Genomic DNA, 27,796 nt, shown 5'->3' on the forward strand with positions numbered 1-27,796 from the left:
TCTGGATATTGCGACAGATTCATTTTGGTTGAAAGGTGAATAGCTGAGCAAAGGTTGTATCAAAACAGAACAACTACCTGACTGAGTCTTCTGATGAAAGAATAATGAAAAGCAATTTGAGCTCATCGGCCTCAAGAAATGATTACTTGCTGTGTACATCTGAGGATGATACATTGATTAAGACAACATCATTATTAACTCATTGATTTACCACTTCAATTTCCATTGTGACCTTGATTTGATCACTACTTCATTTATTAATAACCCATTCAAAAAATAACAGTGTGTTCACTAATAAAGTTTATTAGTGTTCATTTATTTGAAATGTTTGCTTGCTTACTCCTTAAAAAAAAAAAAAAAAAAGAAAGAAACATACTGAATGAACTTATCAGAAATCAGTCCTTTCTGATTAAATCTGTTTGAGAAAAGTTTCATCCTAAGGACACATTGGCAGCTGGGTTATAAATCCTGTGACCATCCTGACAGGCCATTTTCTGGATCAATTGCAATATCCAAGGAGAAAACCTAGACATTATAGATATTTCAGCTTTTTATAAGGGCCCTGGTGTTATATAATCCTTACCATTCTGTGATGCTCTTGTGTGCTCTAATTACAGAGGTTTCAATATCGATCGGATGGTACCTCATCCCTCGCAATTCCATGGCTTCATCTAATGCACCCACCACATAAAGTGCATCATGGCGTTCTGGTGGTGAGGGAAAAAAAACAAGAGAGATTCTATTCTCCAGTACATTAAATTATATAAATGTTCACATTCAGAATTAAGTAAAATAAGTACAATGTAAGTTGTCCTTGAATTTCTGAAACCCCGAAGTGATTTCTGAACTAACGAGCATTTTCCATTACTGAAGTGCAATGCAGAGCAAAAAGACAGAAGAAAGGAAGGCAGAAACACTACTCCCATTTGAAAAAGACAAAGGCAGAAATCTTTATCCAAAGACAGCAGCATAAATTCCTGGTGTTCTCCCAGGTGGATGCAGAACAGATTCATTTTTTTTAAGGCACTCTGAATAGACAATAGGTTCCTTGTTTGTCTCTGTTTTTTCAAAGAGAAAGAACAAATTTAATCCTAACAGTGTGGCTGACGTTCTTCCAATTGCTTTGAGATGGTCACTACAGATGCTTTTGGTGTATTACAAAGGTGATTATCAATAAACTAAAAACATGTGCTATAGCTAGATAGCAAATTGCTCATTCAGGTAAATTAAGCATAACACTTTTATAGCCCGTATTTTTGACCTACTAAAGAAATAAATGAGGCTGAAATTACACTTCTTAAAAGATACTAGGCTGAAAATAAACAATACATGCTAGTCACAAAAAGTATTTGCTTATAGCAGATAACTGACTCTTTTTTGCAAGAATTTGGATAGTTGCGTAGTGGTATTGTAATGACAATATGAGCTCTACCTAGTAAAGGGCTGAGAACTTTCTGCTCTGGGAGCTGTAAGTAGGAGGAGAATGGAGCAACTTTTTGCTAGGAGAATACTTAAGCTATTTGAATGCTTAAGTTGCAATATCCTCAGAGAATCCTGAATTTTCTTAAAGTTGGGCTATCATTATGAAATGAAAAAAGCCTGTGCAAACCAAAGTAAACCTCTTCAGAGGGTGCCAACATTAGGCAGCAGGCCTAATCCAGATGGATTACTAAAATGTTTTCAGGTTTGATGAATTCTTTCTTTGGCTGAATAGTAGCTATTCTAATGGCCCTGGGATCACCCCTGGAGGCGCTCACAGTGTTGCTGGAAACCCTACTTGGCCAACAGCCTTCCCTGGCCAGCTCAGCCACAGCTGCTTGTGGCACTGTGCTCTGCAAAAATCACAGAAGAAACTGTTTTCCCAAGCACAGACTTTGTGTGCCTGGCAGCACTGGTTCACTTATATGTGTACATGAGACGAAGAATTTCATTAAAACAAGTAAGAGGATCCTGTACCTTCCTGACAGAAACCCAAACACTCTATAATTTCTCTTGCAGCCTACTGCTTGTTGTTACATTTCAGTAACCAGCCCTGTGGGGTTAAAGACAGGAAGGTCTGAGGAATGGACAGCTCCTGTGAAGAGGTTTATAACAGAGGAGGTGGTGGTCACAGGAGGGACAGGGCTCAGATTCCCACCAGGCTTCTTCCATCCGCACAAATGCTTTCCTGGGCACACAATTGCCAGAGCAAATTATGGCACTTTCAGTTGCATTTCATATTTTTCAAGCAGAAGCACTGGGTGCATTAACAGTGCCAAAAGGTCACTGGTGGAGGGGATTTATAGCACCTGAGGTCCAGCAAAGGAAAAGCAACTATTTCAGCAGGGAAATCTTGCCCTCTGATTTATTTTCTGATTCTTTTAACTAAGGCTTTTTTGCAGTTTTACAGGTTTCACAGATGGAGCATGTTAGGTACCGCAGGGCCAGAGACACAGTGTCACCCTCCAAATAATCCAAATTATTTGCATAGACCTAGATGATGAGAAAGCTCTTACCTCCATTTGCATCTGTGAGTTCTGTTCTTCTCAGGAACCCCAGATAACCAGTTCTTGCCCAAATAGTCTGTGTGTCTCCAAAGCTGAGTCTTGAGTTAAAATGATCTGATTGCAAAGATTCATCTCCATAGATGGTAAAATACCCACTGGCATTGTGAGTGCTGTGAACCCATATCTAAGTTAAAAGCAATTATACTGGTATTAATTAAAGTAGCTTTCAAGAATGAAGCATTATTGAAAATTTTTGATGCAAATATTTTTAGTCATAGCTAGATAATACTAAAAATGTCTTTTAAATCTGTTTCTGAATCCATAACTGAGCCAGTTCCAGGCACAGAGACCCCAATCTACTTTTGTTGAAGTTGCAGGGCAGATCTGAGCCAAGCTCCCCACTCCTGGTTCAGTGTATTTACCCCAGCAGAGCATCCTCCATGAACACCAGACAGACAGATTATTTTAAAGAGTGAGGCCAGGGACCTTCACCTATGGAGAAGGATTCTTTCCATTGAACTCAAAGCATCATGGAAATTTTTATGATTTCAAATTAATGAACTCTTACAGAAACTCACAAATTAGATTGTGGTTTTAATTATGATCAAACATGTTCTTCATTTTGTTAACTAGATTTTAAGTGCTTGAAATAACATAATTTTTTTCCTCACTCTAGAAACATAAAATAAATTTGAAAAGCATATAGCCTTGCTCAACTGAGCTAATGAGAGTACTTCAGTGCAATGAAGCACAATTATGAAGAACAGCACAAGAAAACCATCTAGCTGAAATTGAGCTAATCTATAACCTAACTTTTCATGTAAACTTCCATCAGAATTAGCGAAGCACCAAGTATAAAATACAGTTAGCAAAAGCAAATTTTTTTTCATATTTTTAACTTGAGCTATTACTATTTAGTAACAATTTACTAACAATTTTAATAATGACACAAGTAACATTTTATAAAGATCAGTAGAATTCACTGTTTTCTTCACTGGGCATTTGATAAGGTGTATCATAGGAAATTATTAGCATGCACAACAATAGATTTGTCTCTGCAATTTAGTTCAGAGCATACAAAGTTCTGGTTCTCATGACTCACCTCACCAAGATGAGAATCTCCTAAGGGTCCCTTTGTTTCTGGATTAGCAATAATGATACGTACTCCTGGGAGGATCTATTGAAAGAAAACATGAGGCAGTAAGAAAGCAGGTACCACCTTTGCAATTGTATGCTGACACTTTGTCCCCAAAGAACCTTCATTAGGAACTACAAGAAATCCTTAAAAGTTAAGGTAGATTTGTAGCGCAAAAAAAAAAAAAAATAGTCCATAGGTGTGACAAATTCTGAGATATTTGGGAGATGTGACAAAACTGCTTCTCTTTGTGAAAGCTGTTCCGTCAATAAACCTCCTCAGAAATGAAATGTTCACCTGCAGAACAAAAGTCAGACCAAATGGTCCCTGTCTCTATGAGAATACGTAGTAGGATAGGAAAAATCCCAATGAAACTTTGGCCTGAAACAAGGAGAAAGCCAGAGGCATCATGCAATCTCCCAGGATGATGACCTGCCAAATACCTCACGTAATGGACATTCAACAACTACAGAGGTGGATGTTGACCCCCAAAATAAAAAGGGAGCATCCTCTGACCATGGGTGTCTGCAAAGGTATGGACAGAAAGCTTTAGATGAGCATCCACAGCATCAGAGCTTGCTCCCACGTCCTCACCCTGTCCCCACAGCCATGCCCCAGCAGGGACAGATCCTTTGCAGGTGAGCAGTGGCCCATGAGCACAGCATTGGTCATCTCAGAACAGCTCTCACTAGAGGTGGGTTCTACATTGATGGAACTGCCAGCACCAGCAGCACATTTGTCAGCTGCTTCAGGAAGGACATGCAGGGGATGAAATACCTTCTTTTTGCATAAAAGAAGGAATTGATTTCTGCATAAAAGAGCAAGGTACAGGTTCTGAGAGAGCAGTAATGCATCAGTTACTGCTATCATGCTGTAACCTCCACAGTAAAGGAAGGACATCAATCTGTACAGCTGATAGTGCATTCCCCAGCAGTACATTCATGTAAAAATGAACAGAAATGGATATTAACTGAAAATATTGACCATAAAAGTTACACTTAAATCTTCTTTCAGTACTTACTTTTCCAGACTCCATGAGAGGCAAACTATGTGGAGATCCTCTTTCAACTAAACGAACTCTGTAAAATAATACGTATAATACATGGTTGCATTTATTTGCTTTTCATTAACATTTATTTCTAAAAGGAATGGTTAATGGTTGCAGAGTTTAATGTTATTTTTGGAAGAGATGAAGCTTATATCCTGTTATGTAGAACATAATCAGACCCAATATTTAATATTAGTCAAAACTTATGGATGGGAAAATAATGAAAAAAGATGTGTGTGAACATTTTCTTAAATAATAAATTCTTCAAATGTAGTTGGTGCCTTTTATTTGTTTTCGATAGACTTTTGTAAATGAAATTCCATGCACAAATTTATTCATGGCAAGAGGGATCTAAAATACTGATTTCTCACAAGAACATCATAAAAACCAGGGCACAGACACAAAAGCATCTGAGCTGAGTGAGCAACCACATTCCACAAGTAGCTAACAGCTAAAATCAAAATCATATCAAAATAACTCATAACTTGGCCTCAGCTTCAAATCTGCATTTGCAATCTGTTAATTATTTTCAATGGACAGTGGCTGATAAACATTTTAATATTTTTAAAAAATCATTTAATGAAAAATGTTATTACTGCTGATATCAGATCCGTTCTCAGAGTATAACTTTCTGGCTGTCTCTCTTCTTTTTTTAGATAACTTATTTCCCCACTAAGCGAACTGGAATGTCATCTCTCCTTCAGTGGTAAAATGTTCTGGAAGGAAATTTCTCATTTAACCTTAGAAAACTACTCCGCAGGTTAGAATGCAAGAGACTTTCAAGTTCCAAAATAGCTAATGATCTCAGCCAGTACATGGCAAAGAAAATTCAGTAACATCTAGTTATTCCTGTATCCTAAGGAAGTAACTTACAACCATGAAAACCTTAACCTTCCCACTCCTGAACATTATCTGTAATCCACTTAGCCAAGCTAAATCTGGACTTGTGTCCAAAGAGCTGTTCTTACCTCTTTCCTCCCCTCAGCTCTGGGTATCAGAAAGACAAAACCCCACAATACAAGATGCCTAAAAGCCAGCCATGTAAAAGGTAAAGATGAAATGTCAGAAGACAAGAAAACAGACAGGAGCAGATGGGTGGAGATGGCTGGATCCCGATAAGCTGAGCATAAAACTGAGTCTATTAGGAGCAGTCACAATAGATCTTTTTCAGACTGTTTTGTCTTTTTATAGAGTATCACAGTGCTCAGTTTGGGAAAGGAGGGATGAGACACAGAGAGACCCCAGCTAGAGGTCTCTTTGGAGGTCTCTTTGGAGAAGAACAAAGCTTTGGCAAGTTCAGACCCTAAGCATAAAGAAGATGGAAAAAGATCTTTTTCCTCTTTTTTCCTTTCCCTATTTCTTTGCTCCAAGAGTCTTCTATAAAAGCTGAGACTGTTGAGGTCAAGGCAGGCATAGTGGATAGTGTTTTATCTGCAGTTCTGGGAAGTCTCTCAACTTTGATGAATGGGGCAGGGTTAAGCACTGAGATACTGCACATCAGTGTGAACAGCTCCTCTCACTAACAGAAAGATACAACCCAAACATCTAGGAATTTCAGACTTTTTTCCAAGTCGTGTTGAGAGGAAAAGGATGTAAACTGTAAAGTACCTACTAGGGGTACTGTGTGGAGCAGGCACAGCTAGGCAGCTGCCACCCAGCCTATGAGGTGTGTAACAGGAACCACCTTTCAACACTTCTTCAGCTGCCACTAAACTCCCAGACAGAGCCTGAAGCACTGATTACCTCCTCTGTGTGTTACCTTTAATGTTATCCTGCCCTTGTTTACACTGTTGTGTTACAGGTGTTACACATGTCTGTGTTTTCTACATTTACTGCTGAGCCTCCCACCAGCTGAGGAGCAGTAGAGCTACCACTGGATTCATGGCAGAAGCAGTGAAGCTACAGCATCCATTTGTTCATCCAGGAACACAGACACAGGGCAGCAGAAAGCCAGGCCGTGGGAGCTTCTCTAAAATGAATGTGTGCAAGGCTAAGTTAATGCTGCTCTATAAAGGGTACATCTACATCAGCCAGGCTTGTGGCAGCAAATGGCAACAAAATGGCACCCAACCACACAAACAGCAGCCAAATCATAAGTATTTAGGAGTATTCGGTAAAGGTTTTAAAAATAACTGTATGTACTGAAATGAAATTAAATATTGCAAAAACCAGTTGCTACTAGTGCCTATATATTTCTGCCTTCATATACGTATCTTTGTTCTGTAAAATCCGTATTAGTCTAGAAATAGAAAATGCCTTAACTGAGTTCTTCCAAACCATTAACATCTCCAAACTTTCGATAGGTGTTTGCAGACAGATAGCTACTCTTGGCAGAAATAGTTATCATCTCAACCACATGGTACCTCCTTTAACAGACAGAGTTATCTTACGTATTATTTTTGAATGTTTTGTGAAATTGAGAAAGTCTTTAAAAAAAAAGACAATTTAGAAAACCTCAGTCACAAGCACTGTTAAGAGTGATGGTGTAACGAAGGTCAGGAAGCAATTTATGCAATTTAAGACAGGTTTAAAGAGAATTCTATTTGGATAACAATAGAAAAAACCTCTGGGGCAGGAAAAGTGTATGTCAGAACTGTCCAGCTGCCCACAGATACTGCCGGCCTTTGCTCCCTTCCTGTCACTAAGACATGCCTCCATGAAGTGTTGCTGAACTCCAGGCCTAGCAAAAATCACAAATAATAAAGCAACACGTTCAATAGTCAGTGGAATGACTACTGGAAATGAATCAACAGTTATAAATCTGACAATCTCCATCTTTGCTTTCAGCATCTGTGCTTCCCATCTTGTTGTTATTATCACTGGCATATTTTTCTAGTTCCCTTCTCCACCTATTGCATTTAACCTTGCCTGATTTTTTAGCACATGGTGATCCACAGAAGGTGCAATTTCTCACTTTCCAGCTCTGTTAAACCTCTCCCACTCTGTGCTTCCCGCCTCACATCCCCTACAGAGTTTTCACGGCACTAAACATAGAAACGGCATTTCCTGGAGGTTTTCTGTGAGGGTCTTCTTAGCACCCAAAACCTTGGATCCCTTTTTAAAAAGTTTCTGCCAAGCTCACAATCCATTTGGGAATACACTGTTAAACCTCTAACAAATTCAAAATAATAAAAAATATTTTGCCACTAAGATATTTAAAAAAAAAAGTAAGCCAAACATGAGATTCTGATGTTACCCACTCTCATGCACATTCTTAATTTTAAGTGCTTAATAATCTCATTAACTCTACTGGGACTAGATACTGTGAATAAATTATGGGCATTAGGCAATAATTTTTAAAGTTAGTTTTATTGTGCCTCAGCATAAAATAATTCAATTTTTCCCACTCTTCCCCAAGAGAGTTCCCTTTTTCCACTGAAAAACACAGACACAATTGAAAACTTCTTTTCTTCCCTCTTGAGTAAACAGCATCACTATCAAGGCTGCTCTGGCAAGCAAACTAAAAATGCAGAGCACAGGGCCCATCAGACCCTTAAAAACACCACCTCTGAATTACCCAGGTGATGCTGGCTGAGAAGCACTCGGCTCCTTGCAGCCTCCCTAGGACAATGACAGAAAACCCTCTCCAAATTCACAAATAATTGTAACCTGCTCCCAGGCAGCGCAGGTCCAGGAAGGGCAAGTCCTGTTTCTCAGCAGTGCTCCAGAGCTCTTTGTTGGGAATGAAAACAATCTCTTAGAAAGTGAGTACAGAGCGTTCCTGCTGTTTCTTCTGTGTTTCTAGTCTTGGTGGGAAAGGCAGAGGAGAACATGGCAGTACAGCCAGACTGGGCTAAGAGCCTGAAAAGCGAGTGGATGGGAGAAAACATGCTGCACTTGGGTGTGAAAGTTACTTTTGCACCTTCTGGTGGTTTGCAGCCAAGCTGAGAGGGAAAACATAATTGAGAGACCCAATGTAGGGCAGACACAGAGTTTCTCCCCCACCGAAATGTCTCACTGGAGGGGGGAGACAGAAGATGTTTGAGAATCGTTTCATTGTTGCAAAGCTATAACCAGGGATGATGCACAGTGAAACTGTAATATTTACACAGAATTGTACAGGAGAGTATATTTTTCATAACTTTTTTCCACTGGTTCCTAAGAACTTTTTCTTAAAAAGTTCTCTCACTGGAGTTGTACAGTTGAGAAAGCTGTTTCAGAGTCTGGCAACTGGGATTTAATGGGGAATGCAGCTACACCCCCAGTATGTGTCAAACTTCTTCTCTTGTTACAATTTAATACATTGAACAGATTTCATCTTCTTTATATCAACCACTTACTCTAGAAAAGTAGGACTGAAATCTGACTTCAGAGCAAGAACTGGCCAGATATGACTAACCAGTGACTGCCATCACTGTGCAGCGAAGCGGTATCGAAATGCAGCAACCATGTCTTTCTGCCCAACTACCTTACATGAAACTGCAAATTTTGTTTATGCTCCATTTTAGATCTGGTTCATTTGGTGATGAAAACTCTCCAAAATACACTGCACAGCTTGCTGGTGCTTTACACTAATCAGAGAGTTTGTCAGCAGAGCTATTAACTCTTGCTTTGGGAATCTGCAGGTGCTGGCACGAGCACAGTGGTACTAAGCAAGACGACGGTGCCAAACCTGGGCAATCCTTCAGAGCCGGCTGTGCTGCTGCTCTGAGAAAGAGTTTGGATTCTGTGATTCTAATGAAGATGGAAAGAAGCTATGAGGTCATCCAAGTCTTGCTCCCTGCCAAAAAAAGACTGCTCCCTGCAATGCACTTTTGAGTGCTTTGTCTACTTCTGTTAAAGTATTTCAAATGATGGGGCTTCTTCTACTTCCTTTCAGGGCTTATTTATCAGCTGAATTTATTTCAAATCCAGGAACCTTTTTTCACTCTGCGATGCTTGGCATGACCGAGTCTTAGTTTTGTCTTATTATTTCTACCTCTCCACATCCAACTCAAAGGAGATTTTCCCCAGTGCCCCCATTCCCTTTCAACATAACTCAGCTGAAGAGATTGCCTTTTACCCTACACTTGGCCAAACCTCACGTCTCAAACTTTTTTCTTTCCTTTATAGCCATTGCCTCAAGCTGAGCCATGGTAATTGCCCTCTTCCTCCTTGCCCATGTGCCAGCATCTTGTCAGTAAGGTTTGGGCACTGAACCTTCCACCATCTCCAGCTCTTATTTCCCTGCCTATCCCACCAGCCCTTCCTCCTGTCTGGAGCAGTTCTCACACCATGTCACTTTGCAGTCATGCCAGCCTGGAAGCCCAACTCTTTAATACCAGCTATTTTGCACTCTGATTTCTTTCAGCATCTGTTCTTGGATGCTGCCACTCTTGAAAATCTTCAGCAACAAAGCCTAGAGGAAACTAGACAGGATGTGATGAACATATAACCCAATGTGTAGAAGTCCCCTCCATGCCCACAGTTTCTGTGGTAGCAAGCAACAGCCAGTGGTCTCTGGTTTCATTCCAGCCCTGTTTCTTAAGTGTTCCTACTGACTGTCATCTTACATTAGAAGTTAAGCTTGTGGGGGAAAAGTGGGTATTTTCTTATCCTGTAAGATCCTCCTTATTGATAGTTTAAAAATTTTTCTGTATTAAACTGGAACAAAAAAGTTAAATATTACAGAAGTTGTAAATGTAATCTTAAAAAAAAATGTAGCAGGTCAGAAAAACAGGGTTATTGATGTTTAATGTTTCGGGGCATTTTGTTTTGTTTTTAAATTAAGTTAATTAACTCTCCAAACTGAAAATGTTTTGACCACCATCATGAGCAAAAACTAAAAACTTCATGTGTTTTGACCACTTTGGAAACTCTTTTTCCTTAAGCGGAAAAGGATCTACCCAAAGTGACTCTTCTGAACTCAACACAATAGTCTTTTACAAGGAAAAAAGGCCAACTACCTAATTCATTAGAAACTGCAATGAAAATCTAATTGCAAGGCAGAAACCTTTTATGTGGCTACATCCACAGCACAATGACTTCCCAGTTCTGACTCAAATCATTACAAACTATTGCCATCAACAGTTTTCAGATATGTATCAATGTCCAGTCTGAGATGGTGCCTGGATAAGACTTTTGATGGGAAAGGGCTGACGCAGCCTCTTCTCATTTTCTATAGTTAGAAGAAGGATGGACACTGAAGGTAACAGTGGGATCCTGGACTGGGTCACGGCTCTTTGACACTCAAGCCTGTCAGTGCATTTTCTCTTTACTCAAATAATAAAATGCTTCTACATAAGCTATTCCAGAATTAACAAGTCAATGAGCTCATTCTACCAAAAAATGGAAATATGGATCGAAGAACTTAAGCTCTGCCTTCCAAAATGGCATGCAGTATTCAAACAGCAGATCAGAAAAGTAGGAAAATTGCACAGCTGAACACTTAGGCTGAAGGGAAAAGGTAGACAATGAAAAAGTTTTCCTGCATCATCCTGGTTTCCTCAGAGCAGTTTTTCTCCTATCACATGATAAATTCCAATAATAGATAAATACAATTGAGACTGAAAAAGGGACTTTGGGATTTAGGCAAACTTTAACCAACCAAATGAACAACCATTAAACTTTCTCTATGCCTAGGACATATCTTAATCCTGTTAATTTGATAATCAACAAGAATTAGTACTAAATCATTTCCTTTAATGTAAAGGAATCCTTCACTATAAACCTAAATAACACTTCATGTGCCAAATTCCCTGAGGTCAAAAGCAAACACCTTCCAACCCTTCAGATGACTGAACAAAGAAGCAGAAAAGTTACACAGTGATTTGAGGCAGTTCAGAAAGCTGCAAATGAATCAAAATGGGGCAGGAACTCTGGTTCAGGAGGAGAACACTCAAAGCTTCACAGATTAAAAAAAGCAGTAGCAATTTGATCATAAAAGATTATGAGAATATGTAAAAAAACTCACGTTTATGTTTGCTTTCAGCTTTGAAGTACTTTAAAATGTTCAACTGTCATCACACATTAAATTTGTTTAAATTAACTTTGCACATTGTTTAAAGCACAATATACAACTATTTCAAGAGAATGCAGTGAACCAGGACTCTGGAGAATTTGCTCTCCCACCTTGCACCTCGAGCACCATCAGGTACAGCATTACCTTTCTCTGTGCTTCAGGTTCAGCTTTGCAAAACCAGGCATAAAGCTGCTCAGAGCTGTTATCTTTTTACTCAGATTATAAACGTCCCAGGACATGTGTTTATCACTAATTGTTTTTACAGCACTTTTCATAATCACAGTTGTGATCTGAGAATTCTGTTTAATGCAATATGCTTTTTCTATTTTGTAACCCTTTGTCTTCCCAGTCCTAATCTCTAAAGAGGCTTCACATATAAGGAAAAATTTAATTATAATGAACTTGGGATCTGAAAATATCCCTAGATAATGGAATTAGCTTATTTGTTGTTAACAAATGATGGAAATTATTTTAGCATTGCTAATGAAATATTCATATTCTAGATTCCCACAATGTAATCAAACAAGAATTTCTGAACTCAAGTAATTTTCTTTAACCTGTCCTCTTCTCTTGCTATAACCTCCAAAATTCCCACCATTAGCTGACTCACCCTGCATTTTTGGGAAAAAATCTGCAGAAAGTTCTGCTTAACAACAACCAGGGACATTTCCTGTGCATGGAACACCAACACACAGAGCTATTTTTTCAGCTCAATTAAAACTGCAGATGAGCACTCAGAAGGAAAGGTCAGCGGTGCCATGAGCAGCAGTGCCTTGTACACCTGCAGGCACTGAAAAGGGACTGCCCTGTCACAGGAGACTCACTGGGAAGCCTGGCTGGGCTGCTTGAGACTCTGCTTAAGCAAGCTCATCTTCTGCTCACAGACACTTCCAGTATATGCCATACTAAAAAGGACAAGTGAGGCTTGAAGCAACATATTAAGATCTATTGAAGGGAGCCATTTAAGAGGGTATTACATCTCTAACCAAATTAGTGATGTATCCTTATATAAATAAAGGATGCTTTTACTATTCAGAGCTCCCCTTCCCAAGCCTAACCATTCCTTCAGTTTTCCTTCAGCCAGAGACTTCACTGACAACAGGAGCCAAACGAGTGCCTGAGGCTGGCAAGCTGGAGTGGGTCCCAAAGGTGACAGAGCCCATTTCCCAGGGGTAACTGGCAGCACAGCACCCTGTGCTGAATTATTTGTCACAAAAAACTGACAGTGTGTGGGATGGCAAAGGCCCTGTCCTCCTGCAAAGGCTGGCAAGAGAAGAGGGAAATGAAAGATGGGTGGAGAGCACATAGGAAGCTCCATCTCTTATAGCACAGCACAGTCTGTGGCTAGGGCTGCAGAAGCCACAAAGGCTTGTTCCAAATCTTACATGCATTCATTAAGTATTTCCCCTTCCAAAGCAGATGCCTTGTGAAATGCCCTCTAAGGCAGCAGTATGGGAAAGCAGCACTTTTTCTTCCACTCAGCAAATGTACCCCATGTTGATCACTTGGCACTTTTAAAGAATCAGTGTTTAGCATTCCATTAACAGTATATACCAAAATGAAGGAAAGCAAACTGTTTCAGAATATATTATCTGCAAAAATCAAATATATAATACATTGTATTTGCATTAAAAAAATGGAAGAATGAAAATTCTATTTTATTAAGACATTCCTGTAACTGTACAGCTAGACTCATGGCAAAGTCTGAGACAGAGAAAGAAAGAAGTATGGCTTGTAGGGAACAAAAAAGGAAGAATTTTTAACAAATCTTCCTCAGAAATGTGAGCAGCCAGCTTGTTTCATCTATTCCCAGCTTCCAGGAGAAGCATGATTGAAAGAGAAGGACCAGTAACACCAAAGAAGCTCGGTATACCTGGAAATGGGAAATCATTTTTTTTAACAGCGTCAGTCACTCTTCTGGAATAAATATGTTGGTGTATTTTAATATGTTGGAAACCTAATAAGCAGTGAAATTCCCAATAATTTTACTGAAATTTTATAATTTCGGCAAAGTTATCGTTAAACTTCAAAACTTGTGGGGTGTGCCCAGCCCCTGCCCTGGAGGGAGGCCTGCTGAGATAAGGAGGTTGCATAACCTCCCAGCAAGATCCCCTTGGAAAAGGCAGCACTTTGTGGTGAGGGTGAGAGAAAAATGAAACCATGATCCTCTGGGAGACCCTATGTAGACTCTTTGTAACCCATTGGCTTCTACCCTCTCACACCCACCCTTGTATCCCTATAAGAGCTACCCTGTTCTCCCTTAGAGATCGGAGAGCTCGTCCCTGGCCTCCCCTTCGCGGGGAGCGGGACAAATAAAGCTGCCCCACGCAGAACCGCCAAACGAGCCTCTTGTCTCTCTCCTCCTGGTCTGGCCTGGGGTTGCCTCACAGAACATGAGCTGAAATCACTCTCGCTGAATCACTAAAGAGCTGACAGCCTGCTGGGACAGGCACCCCTCTGCAGAGGCACCCCGGCGGCTGAGGGAACACCACAGACTTCTTTTGGGACACTCTCTCTGGGTCAGTCACGGCTCCCTGGGTCTGAGCCATAGACACCAACCCAGTTGCAATGAAAACTGGTTTGTAAAAACAAAAATGGAACCATTTTCCATCTAGTTCTTTTACTCATACTTGAAGAATGACATGAAAATGTTACTTGCAAACAGTACGACAGTAACTGCACAACTGCAGTACACCCACCTTCCTGGAAAGGTACAGGTTTTTGTTTTCCCTTTGTCTTTGTCTTACTTGGTACACAGAATAGTATTCCCTTTCCCCTAAGCCCTCCAGGGAAATACAACTGGAATTTCTTGAGTTGTAGTTAAAGTATGCTAAACCACATCCTCTCTCAAAAACCATACTTAGAGCCCACTCTTATTGTCCTGTTCCACTGAAATCATGATATGCTTATCCCTTGAAGATGACTTTATCAAGGAAGAAATGGACTTGGGTCAATGGAGGAAATACTTCAGTAATCAGTAATCTTGCCTTAGAAAGCACACAAATTACTTTGTAGGGCTCCCACTCCCCTAGTTATTGGAAGTTTCTCCCTTTCTCCTGCCCTGCACAGAAGTTGTGTTATGCCTGGAAACATGAAGCATCTTTCAAAACTCTTCAAAAGGTATATTTACAAATTTGGCTATAACTCTGGATCCTTATGAGTAAACAGTACAATTTCTTCAACAGTATTTGCTCCTCTTCCATTTCCCAGGCCATCAGCTTTATTCCTAATCACTGACTATTCAGTGTACGGAGACTGAACAAGTTTGTCTCCTGATGCAGTCAGAACAGCAAGAGACAGCCTTTCCTCCGCTCTAGAGAGACTGGGAGTTCTCTAAGTCAGAACTGCAAGTGTTCACATGATGCTTATCAGCCCAAATTAACTTTTCTTTCTGAGAGATTTGTTTCCCAAAGATCAGAAACAATGCCAAGAGGATTTTTGAGACAGCAGTGTTTGCATGGCAGAAAGAAAGCACAATACTGCTAAAAGGCCAAGGCTGTATCTTCTTCTGAGGAAAAACACAAAGAAGAAGGAGGGTTTTGCCAGTACCATGACAAACAGCTTATACTCATAAATAAGATTCTGAAAGCTAATAGGCAAAATGCCTAAAAGCCAGGCGGTTCTACAAAGACTCCTCAAAACCAAACTGCATCATTTCTTTTTGTACTTAAATCTTTGAGGGACTCAGGCTTTATTTTAAAGACCTCAAGCCTTTCTCTCAACTGAGCTACTTTTACTGACTCCATAGGGGTGCAAATCTTTTCACTTTCATGAAAGAACTGTTTCTGTGAAAACAGAAAAAAAAATCCAAACAGCTAAAGCAACAGACAACTATAAAACAGTATGGGTAATGTATGGAACTTGGAATTGGGGAGTGCTGTGTGAAGCTTGGAATTGGAGCCACCCATATGAAAATATCCCTGGAGCTCAGGGTGACAGGAATGGCAGTGCTGGAGGTAGCACTTGACAATTCCATTTGCTAAATGAGCTTACTGTGTCTAAAGCACTCTGAGGACAATGACATGGGAGGTCTATGTTTTGAACAGCTCACCAGGTACGTGGAGCTTTACACCTCAAAACAACCCACACCCTCTGCCTACAGAGTCTCACTGCAAGGGAAATGCTGGCTGGGTGTCACAGAGGGTAGTGATGGATTCTAACCACCCCTTTGGACCCCACGCAGTGAGCAACTGAGGACTGTGATTTTCTTTAACCTGTGACTGGGCTCTGTACACTGCAACCCATTCCAGGAGCTGGAAAAGCCCTGCTCCCCCCAGCATCAAGGGAGCACTCTTCCAAGTTTCTCTTTTGCTACCATTGGCAAACGGTTTTCAAATATAATTAATCAATAAAGTTTCACAAAAGGTACCTATTTCACTGTCACTTGCTATTAGCACGTGGCCTTCTGAGACTCCTCCCCTCTGTCTCTTTTTCATCTCATGTGAATATAAAATGGTTCCCCTCTACGCTGCGACTGTGCTACAGAGCACTGCTGTGGCTACAGCTCAGCTAACAACTCAGCTAAGGAGTTCTTTAATAACCCTTTAATAAGAGTATTTTTCAAGGTAGATGGAGGAGAAGTGTTTGACAATAAGGAAAAAAAGCTCCTGTGGCTTTGTTGTTTGGTGTTACCCAAAACAATGCATACACAACATGAAAGTTTCAGTAAAATGCAGAGGAGAAGGATAAACAATTGACAGCCATAATAAAAGGCTAATTTTCTGCTCCTGCATGAAGTCTGAAATGCTGGAATATATTAAAATGAAGCCAAAGCTTTACTGATTCCTTTTGACAGAGCCTGGATTTGAGACTGGGCTCAGTGTATAAGCAATCTATAAAAATAAATCCTAAGTAACAATTTTCTCATTTCTTTGAAATGCTACAAGTGTTCCCTTTTTTTCTTGAGGAATGAGATTCAGAATTTCCACCCTCTGAAAACGCCTTTGTCAGGGAGACAATGTCAGCAAGTCTGAAGGAAATTCAGAGATCTCTGAATACTCTCAGAATCCAAAGCAAAAAATAAGACTTGCTTATTACTGGTAGTACAATACACAAATGACCTCTTAAGAAATTGAGTCTGCTAATGACAGATGAAGTATATACAAGGTCATATTTTTTAAGAGCTACATTAATTTGCATCACTCCAAGGAGATGTCAGTGGCCACATGGGAAAAGACACCTATTTTGTACAGCTCCACAGACTGCTTGTTTAATATAGAGGGTAATCAGGTTAAAATAATTGTTCTGATGATGGAGTGGGAGTATTTCAGTGAAAGACTATGGATATCACAAACCACAAATTGAATAACAGCCAGACTGAAAAATTAAAAACTTGAACCCAAATACATCTTTGTGCTTCTGGTCTGTTTGACAATACTCCACACCTGGATTTGAGTCCCTCTTTGGTGCCAGCTGCCTCACCATGTCTGTCTATCCCAGCAGTTCACCATTACATGTTGCTCAAAAGAAACTCTAGTAAACCACAGAAGAGTTTAATAAATTAATTTTTCCATTTCTATTACCCTACAGACCTAACTAGATGAAACTGAATAATTTAAAAGATCATTTAATGCACCTATTATTTCACCAAAGGGTATACTGGGGTTTGAAGACAGGGTAAGAAGGACATGGTGGGAAAGGATGCCTGCATGTATGAAATTAGAGATGGCATCAAATAGAAAACAGTGTTTACCAACACTGGCTGAAAGTCTTCATTTTTGCCCAGTCTGATACAAAATGTGGATGTAGTTCAATAAACAGGTTAAATACAATTTGTAGTAAAAATAAGGGGAAACTGTCTATAACAAATACAAAATGGCATCCCAATCTTCATCAATACATTTGTGGCTTGGTTAGTGGCTCTCTCCCCCTGGGAGCCTAAGCCTCCACTACATCAAAGCTTGTAAGTTGTCACTATCTGCTACTGAACAAGAAGACTGGTGACATTTTTATCTGCTTTTGAGGGCAGACAGATTGCAATGAATATGTTTCCTTTTACTTTTCTTATCCTTTTTAAAATAAACTTCAATATCAAAGTGGATCTTTCCTTGCTCTGCTTAGGGCAGAACAGTGGTTTTTTTTGTTTTTTTTTTTTCTTTTTTTAATGGGTAAGGTTTTGATATAGAAGAGAGTATTAGGATGCAAGGGGATGCTTATCTTTACAGGATTTGCATGAAGTTTCAACTTTAGGAGAAGATCAATGGTCTCAATGTCACCAGACGGATCCTTCAGCTCACTATTTAAAATTTCTGAGGAAATTCTCTATAAAACATTTAGAATATGAAAGGTACAGATACCCAGGAAAAGAAATTTCTGTGTTAAAAATTTGAGAAAAAATTCAAAGCAGTCGAAATATTTCAATATTTTTAATGCCATTTTATTTCTAATTCATACCTGTTAGTTTCAAATTCAAGGTAATTTCAAAATATGCATTACCATGTTTAAACAGTAACATTTTGAAAACAGTTTTGAATGAGTCTAAAAAAATATATGGTTTTGGATGTTTACAAATATACTGAAACATTTGAGAATCCAGCCTGACCTGCTGCAGAACACCTGAAAATATTTTTGCCTTTTTGATGGAAAGAAAGATTTATTTTGGTTTATTCTCAGTTTGATGAATTGGCTTGTTTTGCCAATAAATAGTTTTTCTACCAAGAATTAAGCTGCTGTTAAGGATGAAGAAGCTGTGAAATTTTTATTCTAATTTCAGATATGTATTTTTTGTTGGACATTTTATAAACATGTGTACATATTGTTTTAGAGCAATCCAGATACAAGGGATGCTTGGGCTTTAAATTTAAATCTTTAGTGGTACAAAAGGCTGCAAATGTTGTAAATGCCACCATCTTTCAAGTAGATGGTGTTTTGGCATGATGAGAAAACTCTCTCTCTCTCTCCCTCCCTCCCTCCCTTTTTTATCTTCCAAGTACTTCTCAGCTTTTAGAGTATTTAGGTATCTTGAGCTTATCCACCTGAAAAGCTTTCTGAGGAGAGCATGACTGGTCAAAAATATGACGGAACAGTCTGACAACCAGCACTTTAGACAGCAGGACAAGAATATGTATACATTTATTTGATTTATTTTCCTTTTTTGGGGGGTGGGGGGAATAAAACTGCTTTCCCAGAGGCAGAGAAATGCAGCAATGACCTGACCGGGTGCTCCCGCCCGGAGCTCTGCTGCCTGGCCCTCCCTGAGGATGCCCGTGGGCACAGGGCCATGGCCTGAGCTGCTCAGGGAGGCAGCAGCCAGGAGCCTCTGTGCTGTGCTGGGAAGCATTAATCCACCTACTCTGCCTTTTGGACCCGAGTTAACCTCTGTAAACTGCACTGCAGGGGCACATCACCCACTTGGTGGATAGCACACAAGTCTTCTTCATTAAAAGCCTGTGTGAGACTTGCCTGTGTTTGCTCACTCTTTCTTGGCCATCCTGAGGACACCCTGATTTTTAGAAATGGTTTAGAAAACCATTAGAATGCCGAGTACAGCAACACTGATATCCTGTCACCAACAGCAAGCCAGAGCTGTATATTCTTGCTTTTAGGGTGCTACTCAGTTTCCAAAAATAGGTGTCTAATGCCATTTGAGACAGCACAGGGTGCCTGGGACAACTCATTAGGGCTAACAAATACAACATGACTCCATGAGAGACCCTACTAGTGAGGCTGGAGCATCTAGAACTGCACTAGATGCTCACAGCCAGGCAATCAAGCCTTTGTCCAGTGTCAGAACTGATGCCAGTCACTGACCAAGTGGTTGCACCCCTTGGAACAAGTATCCTGAACCACCAGGTGAGCCCAGTACTATGGCCAGACTTCCAGTAGCTAAACCAGTGGGCTGGTAACTCAAAATCCCACAGGGACACACAAAAAGGTGTTTGAAAACCTCCACCCTGACCTAAGCAGCAAACCATCCAAATCCAGGGAGACCTGGAAGGAAAGAAACATCTAGCTTGGTCGAACAGCCACCCCTAGATCTCCACAAAGATTGTACCTAGCACAGGTATTTTGACCTAAATTCCTATAAAAAAATGACATTTTCATAAGCTGTGAAGTGCGCAAGCACATAATTACCGGATGAGCTTGAAATAGTTGTATTGAAACTGATTATTAATTTTTATGGATGTGAACAGGATTTGAATAATCTCAAAGAGATGAACTACAGCTGTTTTTTGAAGCAACTAGAGAGTGTTATCATGCCAAGAAAAAAAATATGTTCAGTCTTTTGCAGACCCTGAAAAATATCTTCTAAAATATAAATTATGAAAAACATTTTCTTACATTAAGTGTACAGTGTAAAATGTTCATATTGTCGGGGGACTGGCTGGCCTGCAAAGACTCTGTGGGTTGCTACTCTGTGGTCTCACAGCTATTTACAGGAATCTTTCAGTTACTGGTAAGTAATAGGGACATTCAGTTCCACTAAAATGGTTAGACACAGCAAGTGTGAAGAGATTATATCAAATAGAGTTGTTTTCTCCCTTAATTTATGACCCACTGATCTAATTCTAAATTCCGCAGGATTGGGTTAATGAGGCACAGCTTTAAACCATCAAATTAAAATCTACATTACCACAATATGAGAACCAGCTGTAAAGATCATCTTTCATGTTCTGTAGAACTAGTCACTAAATATAAATTAACACACTGCAAAGCCTGATCTCGATAATGATGCCTACTGCTCAATGATATGCTAAGGCAGCGAAATAGTATACCCATGGTTTATGCAACTTTTATGAATAGTAAGTCTTAATTCATCTCTCTATAACATGTTTTTTTATTACTTATAATTTTTACACTGTGAATGTTACATTCTCCTTCTATAGAAAAGGCCTTTTTTCTTTTCTGGATTTAGTACGACCATGGACTGTGTCACTACTGCAGTTGCTGGGCCAGGAACACCAAACTTCTGTGGCTGGGTTATGCAGACAGCAGTGTCCCAAAGGACAGATCAAACAAAAGTGTTCTTATTGGAATCATTGTGAAAGGAATAAAGAAATGGTGAGTCAAATATATTGCAGCTCCTTTTTTCTACCTGCCAAACTCCCTGTGCAACAAGAAAATATCTACATGTCTATCTGACCTAACTACCCGGTAAGTAATTTGGGCCTGCTGTACCCTGAGGTTTGTAGTCTGCAAGCTGAACTGGTCACTTTGACAGAGCCAAAGTTGGGGGGCAAATTCTCTGTTAAGCTTTTAAGAAGGATGAAAGAAACAGAACAAAGAAACTCCCTATTTGGATAATGATTTTTTAAGGGAACCAGGATTGTTAATTAAATGTTCACCTTTTCCAGAGTTCATAGAAAACTTTTTGGTTTGTTACAGTTCTGTAAAGAGACTCGTGACCTGAGTATTGGAAAACAGAAATATATGTGCATGGGTATTTTTTAAAATCACAACTGAGATCTCAAGCTTCCCTCCAATTGCTAAGTGGTAAATTTTATTTCTCACTTCTTGTATACACATCTAACACTCAAGATGGAACTGAAAAATACCCACAATTACAGAATGTGATCGCTCACAGTGGCTGAAGCCAATAATCCATCTCCTCATAGTCCTGCAGCATTAAGAACTGTAGGAAACTCTGCCGGGGTCTTCTGACAGGAAAACAGCTGCCAACCCAGGAGAAACACCTCTGTGAAGCTAAAAGGCCCAGCAGGACTCCAGTCCCATGGGACTGGCTAGGCTGCACCACCTGAATACAAGTGTCATGAAATCCTGATGGCAATAAAGGCAAGGAATCTTGTTAGCCACTGCAGTAGTGATGTCAGATGCCTCAGTTTTATCAATGGTAAAATTAATTAACCAATTATTATAAATGTCTATGTCTGCTTGCTGGTAGGAGTCAACACAAATTATTTATGAGAATTACAAAGGTTTCCAGAATCCGTGAGGTGTGCTGTTAGCTGTTTTCTTGTTAGAAACTCTGTTAATTGTGTGTATTAGAGAAAAAGAAAAAGGTGGTTCCGACCTGTCATGCCTCAGTGCCCTCATATCAACATACACTGTGGTGGGATCTGGTCCAGATGTTCCCTGCAAACAACAACATCAGCTAATCAGAACCTGAGGGCTGGGAGGAGAAAAGAGTTTTACCCCCCAAATAACCAAACATTCATTTCAGTGCTAATTATGCTAATCAAATGACAAGTTATATTTAAGGTATTCATCAAAGATCAGCTTTACAGAATCAGAACAAGCACTGGAAACATACCTACCATCAGGTACGTGTCACCTTGGGGTTCAGAAAAACATCAAGCAGTCAGACTACTTAATCAACACATGTCAACAGAGGTTCTATTTGCTACAAAATGCCAAGTAATCAGCACATGGATACATACAAAAAATGTTAAATACGTTTTGCCATATAAAGGAAGGCGGAAATCGCTGAGGAGACACAGTTTAATGGCAGAAGCACATGGTCAGGAATGTGAAGCATGGTTTACTGAGAGTCTTCCATACATGCAACAGAGAATATACTTGAAGCTAAAGATAGTAAAGGTAGCACGCATGACATGAACCAATCTGGACTGAAGGTCTGTTAAGCAATTATTCTGATCCTTTTCAGTCTTCCACTGCATAATTTAAATCCTTGCTTTATGTCACAATATTTAGTTACTTGAAAAGAGGCAGACTAATTTTAGTTTCCTTTCATGCAGAGATGATGCAGTCTTTAGGCCTTTCCACCCACAGCTTTTCTGCAGTTTTGCAGCCTGCTATGATCTGCCCTTATCCAAAACTTCAAACTCATCACCACTGAACATCATGTGAATTCTCAATGCTCTGGGCTAGGGCTCTTCCCTCTGCTGCAGACCTCGTGCCACTGCTAAGCACAAAGCTAGAAGAAAAGCACAACTTCATTTTGGACCACTGGAATGTCAGAAATTTTCTTTCAGCAGAGGAATTCTCCTAAACCTGGTAAACTCCAGATGTACAAACTCCTTTACATGTTATTTAGACATTTACTGCTTAAACCAGCAGGCAACATCAACTCCTAGTGATTTCTGTCCCATTTGGGTTACATTGTAGAGTATAATTCTTCACATTAGGAATCTTCACATCTAGGGCTAAGTTTTACATTTCTGCAGTGCTGGCTGGTAGTTCCACAATTTTTTGAGCACTAAAAGTTGCAATGGAGATCCACAAATAGGAAATTTTTGTATCTAAGGGGGAAAAGAATTACCACTACCAATTGATACTTACTGCACAGGTACTGATCATCACCCACCACCAGAGGAGAACAGGAGTAATAGAGTTGCACATGCATGTTAGCCTCTTTAGCTTGTTATACACAATACAAGGTACAATATCCTCTCTAGCTATAAACAACACGATTTTCAGTCTACTGGTAAACTCAGCAGTGTAACAGACTAGTGCTGAGTGGAGAACTTATTTTAAATATATGCAATGTTGAAAAGAAAAAAACAAAACCAAGGAAAAATTGGTTATCTTTAAAAATAAAACTAAAGCTGATTTGATTTGTAAAATAATGGAAACAGTCAAGCTGGAAAATCAAAGACAATCACTATGGTATTTATTATTTTCAGCATGAATGAAATAGTTACAATGGACATCTAATATTTGATGAAACCTGCATCCAGATAAAGCTATAATGGACTTATTTATAATTTTATAGAAGGATCTGAAAATCCCCAAATCTCCAGACTCAATTTCTAGTCTGTCCCACTGTTGGAAGCTGATAGGTGGGTATTGAGGGAACATGAAAATCCCCTACCTGCTCGGCCAGCTTCCCCAGCTTGTGAGGCTATAGCAGCAGGAATAGCAGGGATGAGGGAGAGAAGGAAATAAGGTAACACAAGACGAAAATAACAATAAAAAATGGGAATGAAAGGTGGGAGAAAAAAAAGAGGAGAATGCAAAAAGCAGGGAGTAAAATAAAAGAAAAACAATGTCAAACACAGGAATTTTACAAATTAACCATTATACCATTAAAGGTTAAAAAAAGTAAAAAATGAGGTGTCAACATTTTAGTAGAGCAACAGAAGAGACAGCTGTAGACTGCTAACCTTGGACAAACAGACTTAAATGGTTTTAGGACACTACAGACAATGTTAGTGGAAAACACGTGTCTAGCATACTGATTTTTTTTGTCGTTGTTGTTTTTGTTTTTGAAGTCATTAAACATTAAGGCCCTGCTATTTAAATGCACTTTAATCCAGTGAGAGTTCCAGGTCTGCCATTTCACTAGTAATAAAAGTTTGTAAGTGATGTACTCTGGAAATCAAAAGTAAGCTCTCTTTTAGGAAAAAAATTAAAATTAGTATACAACAGAGAAAGATACTTACACCTTCTTGCATACAGATTAACCTGATCCTACAGTGAAATAAAATCAAGGCTTGGTGCATAATCTAACTACTGGAAGATCATAAATAGAGTAACTTCAGAGCCCAATAAGTCTTCATTCATATTTGTTATGATAAACAGTTTAATACATATAAAGAACAATAAAGTTAAAAGCTGATAAAACCCCATCAGTTCTCCTTCATGACTGATAGCTCAGCAAAGAGACAAAAAATCCTCAGCAGTGCCTAGTCCTAAGCCACTACTATCACGTGGAGTATCTAACACCAGATGGCTGCTGTGGGATTTGCCCTACAACTTGTGAAAACAAACAGCTCTGAAAGCCCTGGCATCCCACGTTCCTCTCACCAGACTTCTGAATGCCAGCAGAGCTAAAGACTGCAGGAAGCTGCCACAGCAACACCTTAAGACAGGTTTATTTTTGTTGCAAAGGAAGATGAAACATTTTAACAAAATAGGATGGATCTGCTTATTACATTGGTGCCCCAAAATAGTATTACTAATAATCCAGGCTGAACACTGCAGTGTAACTGCAAGAAAGCAAGAGAATTACTGAAATCCAGCAGTTATATAATTCATTGCCTGTGACTATACTGCGGGTCCAGAAAGGATTTTGAGAGTACCAGAGTCTCATATGACTTTTAACTACAGAACGGCTTGAGAAACAGCAGCGGAATTATCAGCACCATCCTTCTGTGGCCAGTTGCAGCTGGAATACTCTGAAAAGTATTTCAAAAGAAGCAGAGTCTAAGCCAAGACCAGAATGACTGACTCAATTTGTCTGTGCACATTTATTTTGAGAGACAGGGATAGAGAGCATCTGTTATGCTGGTAACAGGGAAAAACAACTTCTGGAGTATCTGATATTTACTTAGGACATGCCTGGTAGTGTTCAAGGAAACAAAATGGGACATACAGAATTTTCTGTCTGAAAATGGTTATATCATAAATCACATCTCTTGGACTAAATAAATCTCCTGCCCATGCACAGGCTGCCACTGGTGAACCATCCCTGGTCTGAGCAAATCTCAGCAATATGGCAGGCTTTTATTCTCTGGGAAAACATTGCGGGTCACAACTGCTTAAAGGCCCACCCCAAAAAGTCAGCTGTAGGGCTGACCACGTGCCAGGACTCAGTCCATACCTAATTTCCAGTCAAGTCAAAGGCCAAGCTGCATGCTCTCCCTTCTTCCCTCCCCAGAGTGAAAAACCAGGAACTAGGCTATTAGAAGTCCTAAGAATTTAAATATAACTGGGGTTTTGGGTTTTCTTTCACTATCTAAGGATGTGGCCTCAGTGTTTACTCCGAGTCTACTTCTGCTCCAGTGATGCTCAGAAAAGGAATTTTTGGTGTGCACTTGGCGATCTCACCTCCGCAAGCACAGCGGCTGGAGCTGTGAAAAGAACTTCATGGCATGACTCACAGCAAAGGTGGGAAAGCAGAATCTGAGGGAGCTCACCCAGAGCTGTAGTACATTGCTAAGAGTGAATCATACCTCTGACACAGTGCACAGTCTCCTGCAGCACACTCTGCAGACCTACCCTTTATTACTTTTAATATAGAAGATCCTCAGAGAGTGTGATCTATCACTAAGTAAAAAGAAATACTGACTTTAAGCCCTAAATTGAGTAACAAAGATTCCTTTGCCAGACAGTGAGGAAAGAGTTCATTTCATGTAACTTCAGCCATCAAAGAAGAAATGTGCAGTATAAGGTAGGAAGAATCTCCTGATGGTGATGGATCCCATCCCCAGATGGGTACCTGAGATGTCTCTTGAAGTATTTCTGTGATTCCACTGACTATTGATGGATATGGGATAACTCACTTAACCTTGCAGTCTCAGTTAGAGGAGATAGAAAAGAAGCAAGATGAATCCAGCTCTCCTTAGCTTGGACAGATTTGCTAGTACATTTTCAGGGTTAACTAAGGAAAATTAACAACTTCTAGAAGTTTTCCCTCAACTGAAATTGAGTAGCAGGTTGAATAAAATGAAAATATTTATTCCAAGTGTTTAAATGGAAATTAGCTAAAATCCTAGAGAACCATCTGTGCTGTTGTAAGAAACAGGCTACTTTTCATATCTATTTTTCTCTCTCTCTTGAGAATGCTAAGATGCTAGTTAATGAGAATTAAAATATGCTAGATGCAATCTTTTCATCTCACTAATCCCTGGACCATTATTTTTGACTATACAGCCATAAAAGGTCAGATATTAATAGTATTTAAGTGCCTAAAGATGGAGGGAATTATTTATTTTCAAAAGCACATCTCTAAAAATCTAGTCCAAAATGACTACATCAAAGGAAGCATACTAAATTTGCTCTCAGTTTGAAAGAAAATGAATACAAATGACAACGCATTAGTCTGTCAGTGATCACAACCTGGAAATTAAGATAATTTGGTAGACTAAGACTCTTTTGTACCAAAGGGATTATCACAATGATTTCCTTTTTAAGGTAATCTTTAATAAAATGTTAAATTCTGCTATACACAGACATACAAACACACATAAATGTACATACACACCCTCCTCCTCTTCCTTTTTGAGGGGTGAACTGTAAAAGCTTTCTGGAAAAATCAGTATACCTTTCCCTTGAAACATTTGAGTCTTGGATTTGTCTACAAAATTGGAAATCAAGAAGGTATCAAAGATAATACCCGGGTTGTGTTAGAGGTACCCCTTAGAGAAGAAACCTGGATAGGCTTTTTTTGCTGGTATGGGTCAGTAGCTGAATACTGAGATATGTTTAGTAAGGTGATTAGTAGATACATATTTTAGAAACACTGCAGAACAGACTGGATCACCATTATCCCTGTGGAAGATGGTGTTCCAGGTACCATGTGCTGATCTCATAGATGACATAACTTGGAAGAAAAAAAGCAAAGGCAGATGCTATTGACTCAAATATCTTGAGAAGTAGTTTTATGCAGTGTGAAGAATCCAGAAATCATAACCCATTTCTGGAACATATTTGGGACAATACTAATTGTAGGAATATTGTTGATGGGGGATTAAAATTTATTTTGTTCCTCAGCTGAGAAAACAGAATAGCCCACAAGCTATTCTGGAATACCACTAGCCATAAACTTCCAGACAGTTTGGAAAGAGCATTCAATCTAATTCAGTATCCAGTCCCTGGCAATGCCTACTGCCAGATGCTTCAAAACACGCAAGCCTCTATCTTTATATTCTCTACCAAGATGACATGTTTTGTGGTGATGCTTGCAAGTAAAACCTTTAGTAATTTTTCAAACACCTTTAAAACTTGCCAAACAAGGCTCAGCTCAAATGCTTCAAAAACAATTCTGCTTGGGAGGATAATGTTACTACAAATAGCCTGTCCTGAAATGGCTTTTCTCCATTCCAGCCACACTACTCTTTAGACACTGTTTGTCTTTTAGTTTATCTTACGGACTGAGATGCCACATCTTAGTAGAACTCAAGAAGCCTGACAGTAAACTGTACAATCAGCCCAGCTGTTTAACCATCTCACTCAAGGCTCACATTCCGTGCTGTTCCTAAATCCATAGGCACTATCATTAATAACATTCCTTCAGAGATTTACCCACTTCTACAGTTTGATTCAACAACTCAAGAATTTCTGTAAAGAACCATCTAAGAAGCAACCTTCAGCTAAGGAGTTAACACAATCAAAAGGCAGATGTACATAGTCAAGCCATAATCCAGTCTAACTCCATGCTGATTAGGACTTCCAGTTTCTCTACGTGTAGTCAGCTTTCCTACATGTTTGCAGTGGGTTGACCTAGTCAGCAGCTCAGTACCCACCCAGCTCCCTGTGGAACAGGGAAAGCACAGGAAGAGCAAAAGTGAGAAAACCCCCAGGTCAAGATGAAGACAGTTTAAAGA

General features: G+C 39.6%; 1 protein-coding gene across 4 annotated transcripts in view; it reads right to left on the reverse strand.

Annotated features, from left to right (window-relative positions):
- Positions 1–27,796, reverse strand: part of DIP2C (disco interacting protein 2 homolog C) — a 316,626-nt gene that overhangs the window by 7,578 nt on the left and 281,252 nt on the right. For 2 of the 4 annotated variants that reach the window (XM_032099479.1, XM_032099495.1), the window contains 6 exons: positions 23,341–23,370; positions 21,580–21,641; positions 4,643–4,700; positions 3,589–3,663; positions 2,496–2,670; positions 584–707 (listed from right to left, as the gene is read on the reverse strand). In XM_032099479.1, coding sequence (XP_031955370.1) covers positions 584–707; positions 2,496–2,670; positions 3,589–3,663; positions 4,643–4,700; positions 21,580–21,641; positions 23,341–23,370 — 524 coding nt within the window. The remainder of the gene's footprint in view (positions 1–583; positions 708–2,495; positions 2,671–3,588; positions 3,664–4,642; positions 4,701–21,579; positions 21,642–23,340; positions 23,371–27,796) is intronic. The other 2 variants (XM_032099487.1, XM_032099504.1) reach the window with 1 other exon arrangement.

This window comes from Corvus moneduloides, chromosome 1 (assembly GCF_009650955.1).
Source record: "Corvus moneduloides isolate bCorMon1 chromosome 1, bCorMon1.pri, whole genome shotgun sequence".
Lineage (NCBI taxonomy): Eukaryota > Metazoa > Chordata > Aves > Passeriformes > Corvidae > Corvus > Corvus moneduloides.